A 17,404-nucleotide genomic window follows, 5' to 3' on the forward strand; every position below is an offset into this window, starting at 1 on the left:
AGGGCATATGCCCAGGTTGAGGGCTCAATCTCCAGTGGGGGGTGTGCAGAAGGCAGCCGATCAATGATTCTCTCTCATCATTGATGTGTCTATCTCTCTCCCTCTCCCTTCCTCTCTGAAATCAATAAAAATATTTTTTTTAAAAAAGCAAAACAAAACAAAAAAAAGACACAAGTTAACAGGAGCTACTCTGGGAACAGACAGGCAGGTTCTGAGCCCACACCAAGGTGGAGAGTTCGTAGGTATGAACAGCAACGTTCTGAGAAGGCTTCTCAGAGATGAACTTGGATCCATTGATTAACTCTCTGAACCTCACACACTTTACTAGCTGTGTGGTCGTCACGTGACTATATTTCCCTAATCCTCAAGCTCCTGTTTCTGATGGCATAGTAATGTTTACAAGACTATAGTGGGAGCTTGGTAAATATATAGGGAGGGCAAAAGTAGGTTTACAGTTGTGAGTACGTGACAGTTAATTACCATATTCTTATTTCTTAATTATTGTATTATTTTCCATATGAACAACTGTAAGCCTACTTTTTCAACTTGTCTTCAGGTTCTAAATACCTAAAAAGTCATATAAATATCTTCTGATTACAAAACTTTGTTGAAAATGATGGAAACTATGTCCCCTCCAAATTTAATCTTACTTAATGTTTTGTAAAAAAAAAGTTCTTTGAAAGTATTATGAAAAACCAGATGCTTTAATGTAGCCTATTACTAAAGTTCCCCGTTTCTGAAATATTTATCTGATGTAGCTTCAAATGATGATTTACAACTTACTTCTTTTCCAGTCCGTTCAGGGCTGCTACTGTGTTACACAGCACGTAGAGAAGGCCATTATCCAACAACATGTCTGCTACCTTCGCACAGGAATGGAGTATTTGGAGAAGAAGTAGAAGAATGTTATGCAGGAGCGTGTTGTCATACAGAGAGGTCTCTATTAGTCCCAGGACAGGAATGACAGCCCACTTCTGGAAAACTTCCAGGTTCTTCACATCTTCCTGATCAAACCTACAATAATAATGCACAGGTAAGAGCACAGTAAAGCAATTAACCACGAAAGAAGGAAAAGTGATTGCAATATGGGCCGTTCGGTTAACCTGATTTTGAGGCTATAAAGTAAAATTGTGGAACATGGATTGTTCATCTTTTTTTAGATTATAGACCCCTCCAAAAATAAGATAAAAGGTGCTGTTAGAAGTCTGTCCTGTACAAATGAAACACAGAAATAATTTCATAGTTTTAATGGACTCACTTCAATTCATCCATCGGCCCCTTCGTTATCTCCATAACAAGTGCAGAGGAAAATAATAATAATGTTACACAGCATTTGACAGACATGAGCTAGTAAACCGAGGTCTAGCAAAAAGTCTGGACCTCTTGTCCCCATACGATTTGCCTCAGTCACGGAGGGAGATTATTCAAGCATTTTGTGCCTATTTTCCTGATCTGTCAAATATGGGTGGTGATCTCTACCATTCTTCTCAAGGCTGTTGTGAGAATCAAATGAGATAACGCAGAACCGCTCTGAAAGAGCCCAAAGCTGTGCACAGATGAAAAGCACTGCTCTCCTGACTGCAATAAGGCAAGTCTGCCAGGCCTGAACTGGTCTACTGAATAATCCTATAATAAAGAGCTAATATGCTAATTAGACCGAACAGCCAGACGACCTTCCCGAGGAAGCTGAGGCTGCAAGAGTCGAGCCCCTTGCACGAATTTCATGCATTGGGCCTCTAGTAATAACAATAATAATAATAATAATAATAATAATAATAATAATGAGACACTCATTTCTCTCTGTCATAGACAGAAATCACAGTTTAACTTTCCTGCTAAACTTCTGGTTTGGAAGAAAGTGCTCTTTTATTTTTGGGCTTGTTTGCTAATCCTTCAGCATTGCACCAGGCCAGAGCTCAGCATCAGTGCCCCAGGGGTTCCAGGTGAGGGGCTGGCTCCGCCCCCGGACGGCCTGAAGGCGAGGGGTGGGAGGGGCCTCTCCAGGGATCCTGGCATCAGTTGCTGAGTTTCTGTTAGGGACCTCCCCCTGAGAACACTAGATGCCAAATCTCCACTCTCACTTTCTTTCCTTTGATACAGCATTCACCTGTCTCGTCCCCAGCTAGTGAATGAAATACAAAGGAAGACCAAGTGCTTTTGTTAAAGACAGTTTCTTAGATTTTACATTGAGGACAAACGAGCCTCAATTGCGGGGGAGGGAAGAACCCACTTACTCGTCATCAGGGCCAATATGTCGACCAAAGAACATTTCTATGAAGCAGTCTAACAGCTCTGGAGTTCCCCGGTGAAGGTACAACTGGTTGGCTAGCAAGGAAAAGCCCCGATTCTTCAGAAACTTATCTTTCTGTTCCTTAGATGCTCTATTGAAATACACATCTAACAGCTAGGGGAAAATTAAGACAAGTTAAAGAATGTATTAAGACTTTATGTAGTGTATACACATCAGACAGTTATTGCACTTGTAAGTTACCATTTAATTTCATGTGTCTAGGACATAGAAAGCTAAGAACAATGCCACCTCCATAGCAAAAGGGGACACACTTAGTCTCTGAAGGCTACAGAATGCTAGTGATGACTCCACCTTGGAGACCTTAATACTTTTGTGACGGGAAACTCGCTTTTTAGCTGAACGTGACCCCTGGTGGACTGGCCGCCTTCGTCAAGTGCACGTAGAACGTCTGTGCCCAATTCTGAAGGGAACATATTGGCCACAGTTTTGCGCTCTCTCTGTTGGCACGTGGGTAGCACCTGGACCTGTTTCTACCCTAAGCACAGGCCTCCATTCCACCCTCCCTAGCATCTTAAACATGACATGCGTAAAACCACATTAATTATTTTCCTCCCGAAATCACTTCTTCCATGGATCCGTGCTCAGAGCACAGGAGCCCATCCCCCTAGCCGCCAGGGCTAACCTGTTCCTGTCCTGCCCCCCGTGTCATTACAAGGCACCTGTGTCAGGAACCCGTCCCTTCCCCCGGACCTCTGTGCCCCTCGCAGAGAACGCTGCCGCCTCCCCCCTTCCCAGTGACCCGCTCACAGTGTGACAGGCTCTGCTTCCCACACACACTCACCTGAATGACGCCCCGCTGGATGGCAGGGGAGGGGTGGTTCACCAGGACCAGCAGCGCCTCGGCCTGAATGAGCTTGTCCATCACGTCCTCCAGCATCGCGTCAGGCAGGATGAGGAGCACCCCACTGAGGAGCTCGTACAGCCCACAGCAGATGGGGACCAGCGTGTCCTCAGTGACCCTGCAACAGAGCGGACACACCCACTCACACAGCGTCATGGAGACCAGGGCACGACTCCCGTAAGAATCGTGATGCGTACAGTCTTGAGCCACATAGCTTGATTTCTTAGGCGTTCTGAGAAATGCACCGTGAGTGATGTCATCCCGTGCCATCACCGAGTGCACGGCCCTGCACACGCAGCGGATGTACACCACTGCCGGCCACGTGATCCCTTATTGCCTAGCCCAGTGGTCGGCAACCTCCTTAGTCAGCAGAGCCAAATATCAACAGGACAACGGTTGACATTTCTTTGGAGAGCCACATTTTTTCAACTTAAACTATATAGGTAGGTACATTGTTATTAACTTAATTAGGGTCCTCCTAAGCTGGCCTTTGCTAAAAACTCAAGGGGCCAAAGAGCCGCATGTGGCTCGTGAGCCGCAGTTTGCCAACCACTGGCCTAAACTGTCGCGATGTGGAACATGACTGATTTTAACATGTGAAACATTCTTAATGTTAACATTTGAAAATGCTTCCTGATTTAACTGTGATTCACAAATTTACCATCAGGTTTGTCACCAATACTTTTAGGCAGACAGTCTCCTAAACACTCTTCTATCCTACACCGGAGGGAGGGAGGGAGGGAGGGAGGGAGGGAGGGAGGGAGGGAGGGAGGGAGGGAGGGAGGGAGGGAGAGAGACAGGGAGAGAGGAAGGGAGGGAGGGAGGGAGGGAGGGAAGGAGGGAGGGAGGGAATCATTGGGTTGCTTCTGCATGAACCCCAACTGGGGATCGAACCTGAAACCCGGGTATGTGCCCTGATCAGGAACTGAACCCGCCACCTTTTGGTGTATGGGATGATGCTCCAACCAACTGAGCCACACCAGCTAGAGCAAGAGTGCTCTCTGAACTATTTAAAATCAGGTAAAGCCCTAGCGGTTTGGCTCAGTGGATAGAACACTGGCCTGTGACTAAAGGGTTCCGGGTTCTACTCTAGTCAAGGGCACATGCCCGGGGTTGTGGGCTCCATCCCCAGTTGGGGGCGTGCAGGAGGCAGACAATCCATGATTCTCGCTCATCACTGATGTTTCTCTCTCTCTTCCTTTTTCTCTGAAATCAATAAAAATAATTTAAAAATAAAACTAGGTAAAAAGTCAGCTCCTCTGCACCAGCCACACTTCAGTGCTCGAAGGCACGTGGCCAGTGTCTGCTGTGCCGACAGCGCATGAGGCGCTCCCATCAGCGCCCGCGGTCCCAGGGACCTCGCTGTCAAGGAGCTTCAGGAAACAACAGTAAGTCATCATTTCCCTGAACTGAAGAGTTTTTCTCTAATAACCACAAAGAATTAAATAAAGTACAGACCGTTTTTTTTGAGAGCTATTTATGGTTTAGCATTTGGTTAAATATGGAATTCATTATTACTGAGGATTAAAACAAGGAGAAAGGTGTCTTTCTGTTTGCCGTCGATATACGTTATATTAAGAAGTGACATAATGAAGACGTTTCTAGAAGCATAGAATTCTTAGAAGAACAGTGAAACGTGTGGAGGGAGGGCTCGCAGACATGTGTGACTACCTGGGAGCATGTGCAGTGCGGAGGTAGTTGGGCTCATAACCCGGAGAGAAGGCCAGGCTGGCCCAGTCCTCGGCGTTCCTGTCGACCAGGCTCGGCCAGCGGCGCACGGCGGCAGACCCGCTCTGCGAGGGGAAGGCCAGCCCCAGGCTCGCCACGGTGCTCTGGCTGCGCTGGAATGAGGCCAGTCCCCGCAGGTAGTCAGGGCGGCGTGGGCAGGACTCGTCCCCGGGGCTGTCACCGTCCGCTCTGGGCTCTGCCTCCAACTCCTTCGGATCGACTCCGACCCCCGGACACTCCAGCGTTCCTCTGGGGACATCGCCCACAGAGGCTGGTCTCGGAAGGGCAGCGTCCACCTCGCAGACAGCCTCTGCAGACTCGCAGCTGCTGATGGACGCCTCCTCCTCGCCCTGCTTCAGCGCCTCTGAGCTCCCGGGGGAGTTCCACTGCTCAGGCTGGGGAACCGCAGGGCTGCCTGCAGCACTCGGGAGCCTGTCGATGCCCCCGTCCGAGCCTCCGGCCAGTGTCCGGGGCGGCAGGAGGGAGGACGTGGGGAGTGCGGGCAGGCTTCTGCAGCGCCGCAGGCTGGCCCCGGTCTGCGGGGGAATGCTGCCGGAGGAGCTGTGTCCTGGGAAGAGAGGAGAGAAACGCCACCTAAACACCTGGTTGGGCTCCTGCAGGAGGCAACCAATTCATGTGTCTCTCTCACATCGATGTTTCTCTGTCTCTCCCTCTCTCTTTTGCTCTCTAATAAGACCAATGGAAAAATACCCTCGAGTGAGGATTTAAAAAAAAAGAATACAGATAGGTCAATGTTCCTAGTAACTAATGTTTAGAATTCCTCAGTGCCTGAACTTGTTTTCTCTTAGCTATTCTTTATTAAAATCTTCTAAAAATGTATGTCTTTTCCCATCTACTTAACAAATACACTATGACCTGAATGAGCCAAAATCATTAGGACGGATGATTCTATGGCAGCGAAGTTAGGGGAAACGTAATTCCCCTGCTGGGACAGTTTGGGGAAGTGGAAGGAGTGGACTTTGCAGCTACACCTGGATTCAAGTGCCAGTTCTGTGATTAGAAGGCGGGGTCACCATGAATTCTATGGCTGCTGGTTTCTGCACATGAGAATGAGGATGTGGAATGGTCTAGGTCAGTGGTTGGCAAACTCATTAGCAACAGAGCCAAATATCAACAGTACAACGATTGAAATTTCTTTTGAGAGCCCAAAACCGACTTCTGCGCATGGGCCACGAAGTTTCAATCGCACTGTACGTGCGCACCCGCACGTGGTATTTTGTGGAAGAGCCACACTCAAGGGGCCAAAGAGCCACATGTGGCTCGCGAGCCGCAGTTTGCCGACCATGGATCTAGGTAAAGGCTGCTTTCAGGGTGAAGTGAGATCATATTGGCTATGCAGCCCGAGACAGCACGGAGGGGAGGTTTCAGTGAAAGCAAGGCCTCAGGCGGGGCAGGCCAGCAGCAGGAAAGGGCCCAAAGCCAGTTTCCAGCCAGGACACACCCCATCTTCTCTCTACCAGCGGAGATGAGGCAGACTGTTGGGGTACATTAGGAAGCAGCGAAGGGAATTCTGAACACAGAGAAATTACAGGGCAGCCGGCGTTGGCGGCCAGCACAGGGGAGACCTGGTCATGGCAGGGCCCTCAGCAAGCACTTTCTCAGCCGCTTCGGCAGCGTGAGGACGGGGAGACAGCACGCTTAGGGTTTCAGGTCCGGAACACAAAGGCCAGGAGGACAGGAAGCTGAAGACGGGGTCAAGGAAACTGCCGACTGAAGGGATCTGGGCTGGATGAGGAAAACAGGCAGAGGGCAGGTGGAAGGGCGATAGAGAAACCAGACAGGAGCCTGCTGCGGGGACAGGGCACCCCTGCTGCTGCGGGTCCAGGGCAGACGCGTGCACCCTGGCAGGTCAGGCGGAGGGAAAGGTCCCTGGAGCAATGAGTGTGAGGCTGGGGTACCGAAGGCCACTCACACGGCAAGCGCGGTCCCTCTGGAGTGATGAGCTCGGTGGGAGGGGGAGAGTAGGCCCCACAGAGCTCTGAGGACAGGGGAGGTGACTCAGAAGCTCAAGACAAATGCCCGTGAGAAGAGGGGCAGAGCCCACCCGCCCCCAGGTTCTCCTGAGCATGTCCTGTCGGACGGAGCCACGGAAGCCGGAAGCAGGGAAATGGATTCCTAAACATATTCTAACACTTTCACTTGTTTAGTGGGAACGTCAGGTGGTGCTGTCGTGATGAAACACTGTACGCATCTGCCTCGACTCAGAACTAAGCGAGGGGCTGTGCTTTCATTCTCACGGTTTCTACCTTCGGGCGGGGACGCGGTGAAGCCAGACGGACTTATGGACATCAGCCCCGGGCCCGGGGCGGCCCTCCCTCCGCTGCTGGAGTGCCTCAGGGACACGATCGAGTCCACTTTCTCCTGGAAGATCTTGCCATCTAGAGTCAGAATAAAACACACCCGTTGAGACAGTAACATTTTTAAGGGCAAAACAAAAATTTAACGTTAAAAGCAAATCTTACTGCAACTTTAAAAAAATACAAAAGATGTTCAAAGTGAAAAACACAGCATGCTTTATACCAAGGCACATGTGACCTGTGAGTCCGGGACAATCTCTTACCGTAGCTTTGTGAGACTATTACTATTTTCCTTGTGTACTTAGTTATTTCTGTAGCTGGACAGCAGCAAACTTACTCACTTTTTATGTTAATCTGATCTCTCTAAGGAGACTGTTCATCTCCCATTCACTGAGGAAAGGACCCTTATATTTATATATATATATATATCCTCTTCAAGGCCCCAAATGACTACAAAATTGATAGCTACAGCTTAATCTTCCTTTCTGACCTTCACACTTACAAATTCAAGGCTGGATTTCTTAACTGCAACATGAACGCGACAAATCTAAACCTGAATTGTCTTTCTGCCCTGACTTGGCTCCCATTCTATTCTCTGGTTGGGTGGAAGCGCCCACTTCCCATGCAGAGACCTGGAGCCGTCTGAACCACTACCTTCCCTCCACCCACATCCAGTCACACTCCAGACTTCGGACCTCAGTTCCCGTTTCCTGACCTCTCCTCATGCCCGCACAGCCTATAACACAGGCTCTTGTCACCTCCGACCTGGGTTACTGTCACGGATTCTAAGTGACGGACAGTGGTCACCCTCACGTCCTCATGGCCACCAGCTCTCTCTCCAAATGCCACCCGTGCTGAAAGCCTGCCCGGCCTCTCTGCTGTCTCCTGACCCCTCTGGACAAGCGTGTCTGCGAGAACCTCCATGATCTGGCCCCAGACCCTCTCCAGCCTTTTCCTTACATCACACTTCAGCCTCCTGTTCTCCCAGCCCCCGGTCCAGCTGCCTGCTGTCCTGGGAGGCCCTTCCCTTCCACTCCTGGTCACCCTTAGGACCCAGAGAGTCACGCAGCCTCCAGGCCTACCCCCTCCATGCTCTCTCTGTGCTACCATCGATGTAAGGCAGCCTTCCACACAGTGGAACTACCTTTTTCTGTCTCTCCCCGCTTCTAGGCTGTGAGGCCTTCAGGGAAGGGACCATGTTTTACTCATCTTTGCGATGACCCTCCCCCAGACCGTGACGGCACGTTCATCACTGAGTGTGCGCTGAACCTGACGATTCAACGGGCCTGATCTCACCTGGATCTTTACTGCTGCTGGATCCATTTATTCATTTCTTACACTTTTCCTCCCTAAAGTTACTATCTAGCTTTCCCCCAGGTCTGGGCTTGCTCGCTTTCTCACCACATCACATCTTCTGGGTGCTTCTCACCATCTGAGGAGCCCACCTTCCTTGCCTGCCAATCGATCCCTCTCTCTCCCGCCCTCCCAATGGCATTATTGCCAACAGTTCTCTCCTTCGCCTCCTTTCCCTCCACATTCTTCAGTCTCATCTACTCTTGGAGCTTCGACTCACTTCTAGGTGGGTGGTCTCCCTTTCTGGAGTTCGCTGCAATAACTGACTTCTACCAGATCTTTTTGCTCAAGACAGACACAACAAAAAACCCTCCAGCGAGCCCTAACTACAATGCTACAAGTTCCAATTCTTACATCCGAAGACTCAGTGAATATGCCCTTAGAGAAAAAAATAAACGATGGTCCCAAACTATATTTATATTTACATTTCTCACTACTCCTTTTATAGACCCCCTATACTTAGGTAAAATTCATTAGTCTCTATTTTTCCTTTCTACTGTCCCTCCCTTTACGTCATTCTCTTCATCTGGAATGCAAATTCTCCCAGCTGCCTATCAAATTCTACCCAAATTCCTCAGTGTCAGAGGTGTGCGCATTCACTCTTCTCGTCCACAGCTGCCGGCTGTACCTCGCTCCTCAGATCAGTCTTCTGTGGTCTCTACGAGGTACTCACCAAGGACTGTCCCCTACTGTAGTTGTCCGAGTTATGCCTCCTCTCTCTGGGCATTTAAGCTCTCTGAGGGCAGAGACCACGCCTGGTTCATTTCACAGCCCTCTGCCCCGTCCCCACCAGGTGTAAGGAGGGCAGTTTCTATCACATAGACGCCATTCAATGGGTATCAAACAAATGTGGGTGAAGTGGGAAGAAAAAACAAGAATGGAGACAGCCAAGATCTAACAACAATGATTATACCTACCTATGTGCAAAGAAAAGTAGAAGTTTGTTGGGTTGTGACAAATGTAAGTATTAGTAGGAGGGTGAACTGCTAAAAGGAAATTGAAGATAATTGTCAATAATTCCAAATCTGGAGGAGATCCAAGGACTTCTGCTATAATTTTCACAAATGATCTACAAACCTCTCGGGGCATGGAGGTAAGCTGCCCCTCTTTGTGTTCCTGAAAAAATAAAAACCAAACTCTCCTTAGATTTAAAGAGAACTGTCAACTTAACTTCCATTTTTCATTTAAGCAAGATACTCCTTTTAAGATAGAACCGTGTAGATTTACCTCTCTGGTCTACCATATTCACCATTACATTGAGTTGCCATTTCTCAATTCAAGTAATTCTGCTATTACAGCACATGAAAATCAGCAGTGATTTCACTGCAGCCCACTTATCCTGGCGACTGGGGAAAGCCGACCAGCATCCCCACCAGGCACGCAGGCTGCCCGGGTTTGCATTCGGCGCCTCCGCTGACTACTGGGTGACCTTGGGCAGAGTTGCTAACTCCAGGATTTTAGAAATAATACGGATGTGAGACTATATATTGAAGTATCCAAATTTATGTGTTACTTTTCTGACATGGGAAGACTGAAGAAAAACTTCACACTGTCAGATAAACTCACTGCAAACTGGCCAACAAGTTTCTAAATGGATATACAAAGAAAGTGACTGAGAGGACCAGTGATGGGGGCACGGCTCATCAATATTCAGTCAGCGAGGGGCCTGCACCCACCTTGTGTGTGCCAGGCACTGGGTTAGTGTGATCAACCCTGCCCGCAGGGGCTTCGCAGGAGGAAATAAACCGCAATGTCATAATAGACATAAAACTAACAAATCACACATGAGCAGAGTGAGAGCACGCGGAGAGAGGGGAAGGGCAGGCTGTGTTGTTATTTAAGAATGTGGACCAAGGTTTCGTTAGCAATCATCGCGCCTCAGGTAAACCTCATTGGCTACGATGCTGCCACTGTGCAAAGCTCGGAACAAGTTAAACTTTCACTATTGTTGATGGTCAAGAGACTACACAATTATTCTTATATCCAGCATAACGGAGCATCTCAGAAACTCAGCAGCTGTTCCTCTTTCGTTTGTCACTGAGTTAGGAATAATGACAGTGTAAAGGTCAAACTGTAAGAGGCAGGGGTTGGAAAACTCCTGACTATTTGCTGAAAGAAGGGAACCGGGAAAGGAGAGAAGTGGGAAAAGAGAAACATTCCCCTGACAAGAACTCGAGTCCATAGTATTGGTAACTAAACACAAGTCATTGCAAAAAATGCCTCCCAGGGCAAAGCTACGAGGAACGTACCTGCAGAACCTGACAAGTCAGCAGGAAGTGATGAACGACTCGCGCTCTCAGCAGCTGCTTGACATTGAACATCTGCTGCGGGTGGTCTGCCCGGATGAGCACTTCCAGGGCCGCCAGCAGCGCCTCCCACACACCTGGCTGCGAACACACACCGACAACGATGTTGAAAAGATGTTCTTCTCTTTATCCAATAACCCGAGAGAGCTCACTTTTTGAAAATACTATCCATCCTCGAAGGCCGTGGGACGGTTGATGGTCTAGAGCAGGGGTCCTCAAACTTTTTAATCAGGGGGCCAGGTCACTGTGCCTCAGACCGTTGGAGGGCCGGACTATAGTTTAAAAAAACACTATGAACAAATTCCTATGCACACTGCACATATCTTATTTTGAAGTAAAAAAACAAAACGGCAAAAACACCCGCCTGTGGCCCGCGGGCTGTAGCTTGAGGACGCCTGGTCTAGAGCACCTAAGGCCATATTGCACGCAGTGTCACCTCACACCCAAAAGAGTGGCCGTTGTGAAAAAAACAGCAACCCCTCACACAGAAAATAACATTGCTGGCGAGCAGAGAAAGTGGAACCCTGGCACGTGGCTGGTGGGACGGTAAAATGGTGCAGCTCTTACAGAAAAGAGTGTGGAGAGTCCTCAAAAAATGAAAATCAGAAGCACCACCTGATTCAGCACCCCCACTTCTGGGTTTACACATTCAAACAAACTGAAAACAGGACCTGGAGGAGGCATCCGCACGCCCACGTTCACTGCAGTGTTGTGCACAGTCGCCGAGATGGGGGAGCAACCCACACGTCCAGCGACCGATGAACGGATAAAGAAAATGTGGCGCGCGCGCGCACACACACACACACACACACACACACACACTGGACCACTTTTCAGTCTTAAAAAGGGAAGAAACCTTGCCAGATGCTACAACATGGGACCTGAAGACATGATGTTAAGGGAGACCAGCCAGGCACAAAAAGATACAGAATGATTCCACTTAAATGAAGCATCTCAAGTAGCCAAACTCATAGACACAGAAGGTGGAATGGTGGCTGCAGGGACGGGGGAGGGAGGAATGCGCCCAGCCTCAGTCAGGCACACGAGACGCTCCCGATGCAGGGAACACTGCGTGCGCTGGGCGCTCAGCACTGAGAGGGCACAGCCCCGCCGCGTGTTTTCACCGGAAGGCGTAAGCACGTGCCTCTGCTTTCCTCCAGACCTTCCAGTCGAGCAGCAGCTCCTCGAGCAGTTTAACATCCTGGATGATAGCCTTCGACTCCACATCTAACGTGAACTCCCCGTTCTCATCGACATGAAGAATATCTTCACCACAGCAACCTTCCAGGAGGGTCTATGGACAATTCGCACCAACACAGGATGCATTAATGATCGAGTCACCCCAAAATTCAACAGAAACATTAAGCTTTCAACTTGAGCAATCTCAACATTAACTTGGAAGGAAAACTGCTGAGTAATTCTAAATTTCATCAAGTATCTCACTGCACAGGACACCACGAGAGTCAACTCCGCGAGGACGTACCTTCAGGATGTGAGAGCCCACGGTGCATTTTGGCTTGGTGAGCACCTGATGAATCATGGAAAGCCCATGGCAGTTCTCCAGCTCGTGTATTCTCTGCTGGTTGTACTTAATTAACGAGAGGATAACGCGCAGTGCTAACGCTTGAGTTTCTTCACAGCTACTGAGTTCCACAACCTAAAAAAATGGATATGTTTTTTCTGATTTGCTGAGAGTAAAAATTTAACATGTGACTATCTACCATTATGTAATTAATCCATCAGTTTCATTTGAACATTAATTTTTTATTGCTCATACTTTGTAATTCTTTAAGAATTATAAATAAAACAAAACTGAAAGACAAACTCTATACTATTTTGTCTCTAAAATAACAAATAAACTAAAACAACTAACAACCTTAGAAGTCGGTGGCATTTTGAAATTATACAAGCTATAAAAATACATCACAAATGACGAGTTGTTAAATGAAGAACTTTTTCTTTTAAAACACTAGGAGAAATCTTCAACTAGATATTCAATGCAAAAAAAAAAGTCTGAAGAAGGCAGAAGACGAAAAGATAGCTTAGGGTATGGTGAGTCAAATGCTAACAAAATATTTATAAAAACACTAATAATAACAAACACTGATATGGTCCCTCATTACAAAATTAAGAAAAAAATCATTCCATTAAAGAAAGCAAGCCAGGCAGGGAGACTGTGAAAATGTGATTATGTTGCAGAAGTAATACTTGTGCTAAGATTCTGAAGATGGAAGATGCTCAGAGTTGCGTTAGTTAGACAAGGATATGAGTGCCTGGGAGGCAGATGGTTCGTAGCAAAGAGAGGTCGGGTCCCCTGCCCTGGATGTCAGCCATCCCTCCAACAATCAGTGCACACTGCTGACTGCCTGGCTGCCCCAGGAAGGCCCTCGCAGCCTCAGACGACTCAATCAAACAGGAAACCAAGCAATGTATGCTCAATAGCACTCATCACGGGAGTCAAACTTTTTATATTTCTCCTCTTTAAAAAAACTTCAAACTCAAATAAATAATTTTTTATACTTATTTGGTGCCCCTTGGGTTTTTTCCATACATCTGGAAGCTTCAAGGGAAAAACAAGTTTCATAAGCCTTATTTTAAAGAGTATATTTCTTCTGTATCATCACTACAGCATGCGTTTTTATCTCACAGGCAATTTTAATCTTATAATTTAACATTTAATTATTTTAATTACATTTTGGGGTAAAAGAAAACTTCTAAAATCTTCATGAATTAAAAGATTAACCACGTGTGGCAGAAAGCTTGATGGCACCTTAAATAAGATGAGATTTTTAAAAAAAGTCTTTTTTGATTTTAGAGAGGGGGAGAGGGAGAAACAGAGAGAGAAACATCTATGTGAGAGAGAAACATCGATCGGCTGCCTCCCGTACATGCCCCAACCAGGGATGGAACCTGCCCTGGGCATGTGCCCTGACTGTGAATCAAACCTGCCACCTTTCGGTGCAAGGGAACACGCTCTAACCAGCTGAGCCACACTGGCGTGTGATTTTTTCAATCTTAAAAGTGTAACACAGGCGATGTATAGTTTTTCTGTAATCAGAAAGAAACCCTAACATTTATCAATCATAGAAAGTTTCTCTTTAGGTGACATTAAAAGCAGTGACTCCTACCCTAGCGAAGAGAAAAACAAAGATCCCGGTGCCCCCGATCTCGTGCAGGACGCCCTGGAGAGTCTCACACTCAGCGGGCCGGAGGCTCTTCAGATGCTGGGGTTCCAGCGAGACGCTCTGCACGTCCTTCGAGCTGAAGGGCCTTTGGGAGAGCGGGGCTCTCGCCTGACCTTTAAGTCTAATGACCGGCTCGTAGATGGTGTACTGAGCAGGGCAGCTCGATGTATAGACAACCGAAAGGCTTTCCTGAAACACAAATAGTTTCCCTCAGAAAGGAAGCAAAGCTTAGACAGTTATCAAATAGCAAGTAGGTCCTCCAAAGTAAAAGGACACCCAGCAAATCTTTTCTTTGTTTAAAGGGACAGACACACTAAACAAGGTGAATGTGAGCTGCAAGGCGGCCCCCCCAGAGGAACAGGTGTGCGCTTAGTGCCCAACAGTGAAAACCACAGCCAGGCTGAGGCTCCGCTTTGATCGTTTTAGAGTAAACTTGAAGTTACACTTGCTATCACCACTGACAACAGCTAGAGCTGCCCCACACCCACTGCATGCCCATGCCAGCCACTGTTCTTCCAACGTAAATATTACAATTATACCGTCACAACCTCGTGAGATGGGAACTTGGGATCAATGTATGCAATTCTTTTCCTTTCAGTTTCCTCCTGGGCTTGAATTTAAAGGTAACTACACACATGCAATACACAGACGATGTATTATAGAATTATACTTGAAATCCATGTAATTTTATTAACCAATGTCACCTCAATCAACTTAATAAGTTAAAAAAAATAAAAGTGACTCTAAGATCAGAGATTGCTTTATATGAGAATAAAATCCCAGACCATCAGCCCACCTAACTAAAACCGAATAGAACTTTCAGTATTTCTCCCGGGCAGAAAGGAATTTCGATCAGCTTCTGGCTCCCTGTCACCTGACCCACTGGGCATGTACCCCAGGACCCCCAGTGGATGCCTGAAATCACGGACAGTACTGAGCCCTATATGTACCATGTTTTTTCTTATACATATGTTTCTCTGATAAAGTTTTATTTATAACTAGGCACAGTAAGAGAATAACAACAACAATAATAAAACAGAAGACAACAATATACTGTAGTAAACATACATATGTATAGTTACTATAAAGTTAAACATAAAATGAAAACTTACAATTAAGAGACCAATGTCCACATCTTTCTTGGTCATGAAAAGCTCTCTGATTTGGTCACATTGCAAAATGTCTTTACTGATATATTTGGAGTAGTCAGTGGCAGGCGAGCCGTGTTTACACGGCATTATGGAGGTGTGGCTGGGTCCGCAAGCATAGAGGTAGAAGGCCTCTTGTGAGCCAACCTTAGCTCCTGAAGAGCAAAAAGGTAGTTACTGATTCAAAACATTCCAACCAGGATTTTCCACAAAAAGCAAGAAATCAACTATTTTTTTATGCCAGATTCTTTTAGTTGTTTACTGTATCTTATAAAATCGACTAAACCCTCAATTTCCAAATTGATGGAAGATGAATTAATATACATAAAGTTAGCTCTTGATAAAATTAAATAATGAAGTTTCTATTTGCTCCTTAAACTAGAAAACAGGGTGGTTTTTGTTTTATTTTTTCAATAAATGGAAAGTATACCTCAGTAAATTCCTTTTTAAAATGAAATGATTTGCCGAAACCGGTTTGGCTCAGTGGATAGAGCGTCGGTCTGCGGACTGAAAGGTCCCAGGTTCGATTCCGGTCAAGGGCATGTACATTGGTTGCGGGCTCATCCCCGGTAGGGGGTGTGCAGGAGGCAGCTGGTCGATGTTTCTCTCTCATCGTTGTTTCTAGCTCTCTATCCCTCTCCCTTCCTCTCTGTAAAAAATCAATAAAATATATAAAAAAATAAAATAAAATAAAATAAAATAAAATGAAATGAAATGATTTGATATTTTTATTCCTTCCATCTATTCAATAAATATTGTCTGAATGCTACTATGTGTCAGGTTTAGTGATGTGTTTTTTAAATCATATATTTCTTTTCCCTAAATGTTGCTATTTTTATAGAATATATTGAAATTATAAAAGAGGCAACCATTCTAAGTTTACCTGTCATAATACTGCATTTTCTAGGATTACAAAATAAAGTTGATTTAAGCTTCTTTTTTGGGGGGTAGTGAGTAGGCTGTGTACTGCTGCATTAAATGTACATCTCGATTATAAGAAACATTTAGATTATAAAAATGTTAAAATATTTTAAAAGTCATATTGAAATCAAGGAAATACAGTACTTATTAAGTACAAGTAAAGAAAGAGTGATTCATATTTTATCTAGGATAGTTTACTTAGTTTAATACATGTTAATGGAAAGGAAAATTAGGAAATGCTTTGAAGGGAAAATGTACCATTGAAGAGGAGCAAATTTCCCAGGTGCCATTTTCCAGCCAACGGCAAAAACTCTTCTTGGGATGATAAACTATGGCCGATCATGCAAAATGTTTTATTGCTATCTGATGACAAACTTGTTTTTCTTGGAAGCATAAAATCCAAAGTAACATCAGGTTTCCTACATTAAAACAAAGTTAGATCAATCACCAGTGAGGACTCAGTGGAAAGTATTTTTAAAGCATGAGTGTTTAATAATGGGAAATGCTTGAACAACCTCCTTGGCTCGGTATCAAACAGGTAACGGGAGACAGACATCTGACTCTGTTGTCTCTGGGTGCTGCCTGCCCACAAGCCCCAGGAACGGGACAGAATGGAGGTGCCTGAGGATCGGGCCCCCGGCCACGGGAAGGGACCTGACATTTGCTGCAAGTTTTCTGAGCCGTGTGACTTCCATACACACACAACCCAACCACCTCCCCCGAATTTTACCAAGACGTCTCCCATTTTGGTAAACAACTCCTAAAGTCTCAGGTCCTCCTTGAGGCCTTCAAAGACGATTCAGAAAAAAGCAGTATCACTTCTTCAGGTTTTGCCCTGACTCGCCGCCGAAATGCCAGTGTTTTTTTTGCATTTTCTGGTGTGTTTTTTCAATGCTAAGTCATCATGGGGCTTTTGATTCATCTCTTGTTTTTTGTAGGAATCCTTCCAGGAAGAGATAAAAGAAGGCTTCTCATCGAGACCCATGCTGGGGGGACTTCATCATCTGGGTGAGACTCAGAGTGCCAGGCTCCACCCCTATCGTAGGAATGTTTTAGACTCGACATAAAGATAATGAAGGTCACTTCTAAATGCCAAGTGTGTGACTGAGATAAAGACTTAGAATAAACTAATCTGGTTAGTTCTTAATGAGAAATGATACTTTGGTATACATTTATTTTAAAACCTTCCCTAAGACTTTGTGTTCCCTGTTTAACATGAATGTATCTGTTTATAGGAATACTGTTGAATAAAGGAAATATGGGAGCTACCTTCTTTTTTTAATTGAGGTTTAA

The 17,404-nt window shown here is 46.1% G+C and overlaps 1 protein-coding gene across 1 annotated transcript in view; it reads right to left on the reverse strand.

Moving 5' to 3' along the window:
* The window catches only part of LYST (lysosomal trafficking regulator), a 77,667-nt gene that overhangs the window by 25,115 nt on the left and 35,148 nt on the right, over positions 1-17,404 (reverse strand). The window contains exons 14-25 of the mRNA XM_008149782.3: positions 16,370-16,530; positions 15,155-15,345; positions 13,986-14,231; positions 12,341-12,514; positions 12,002-12,151; positions 10,801-10,938; positions 9,469-9,667; positions 7,148-7,279; positions 4,824-5,448; positions 3,093-3,270; positions 2,235-2,404; positions 784-1,014 (exon numbers count right to left, since the gene is read on the reverse strand). Of these exons, the coding sequence (XP_008148004.2) occupies positions 784-1,014; positions 2,235-2,404; positions 3,093-3,270; positions 4,824-5,448; positions 7,148-7,279; positions 9,469-9,667; positions 10,801-10,938; positions 12,002-12,151; positions 12,341-12,514; positions 13,986-14,231; positions 15,155-15,345; positions 16,370-16,530 (2,595 nt within the window). The remainder of the gene's footprint in view (positions 1-783; positions 1,015-2,234; positions 2,405-3,092; positions 3,271-4,823; positions 5,449-7,147; positions 7,280-9,468; positions 9,668-10,800; positions 10,939-12,001; positions 12,152-12,340; positions 12,515-13,985; positions 14,232-15,154; positions 15,346-16,369; positions 16,531-17,404) is intronic.

The sequence above is a fragment of the Eptesicus fuscus genome, chromosome 24 (genome assembly GCF_027574615.1).
Source record: "Eptesicus fuscus isolate TK198812 chromosome 24, DD_ASM_mEF_20220401, whole genome shotgun sequence".
Taxonomy (NCBI): Eukaryota; Metazoa; Chordata; class Mammalia; order Chiroptera; family Vespertilionidae; genus Eptesicus; species Eptesicus fuscus.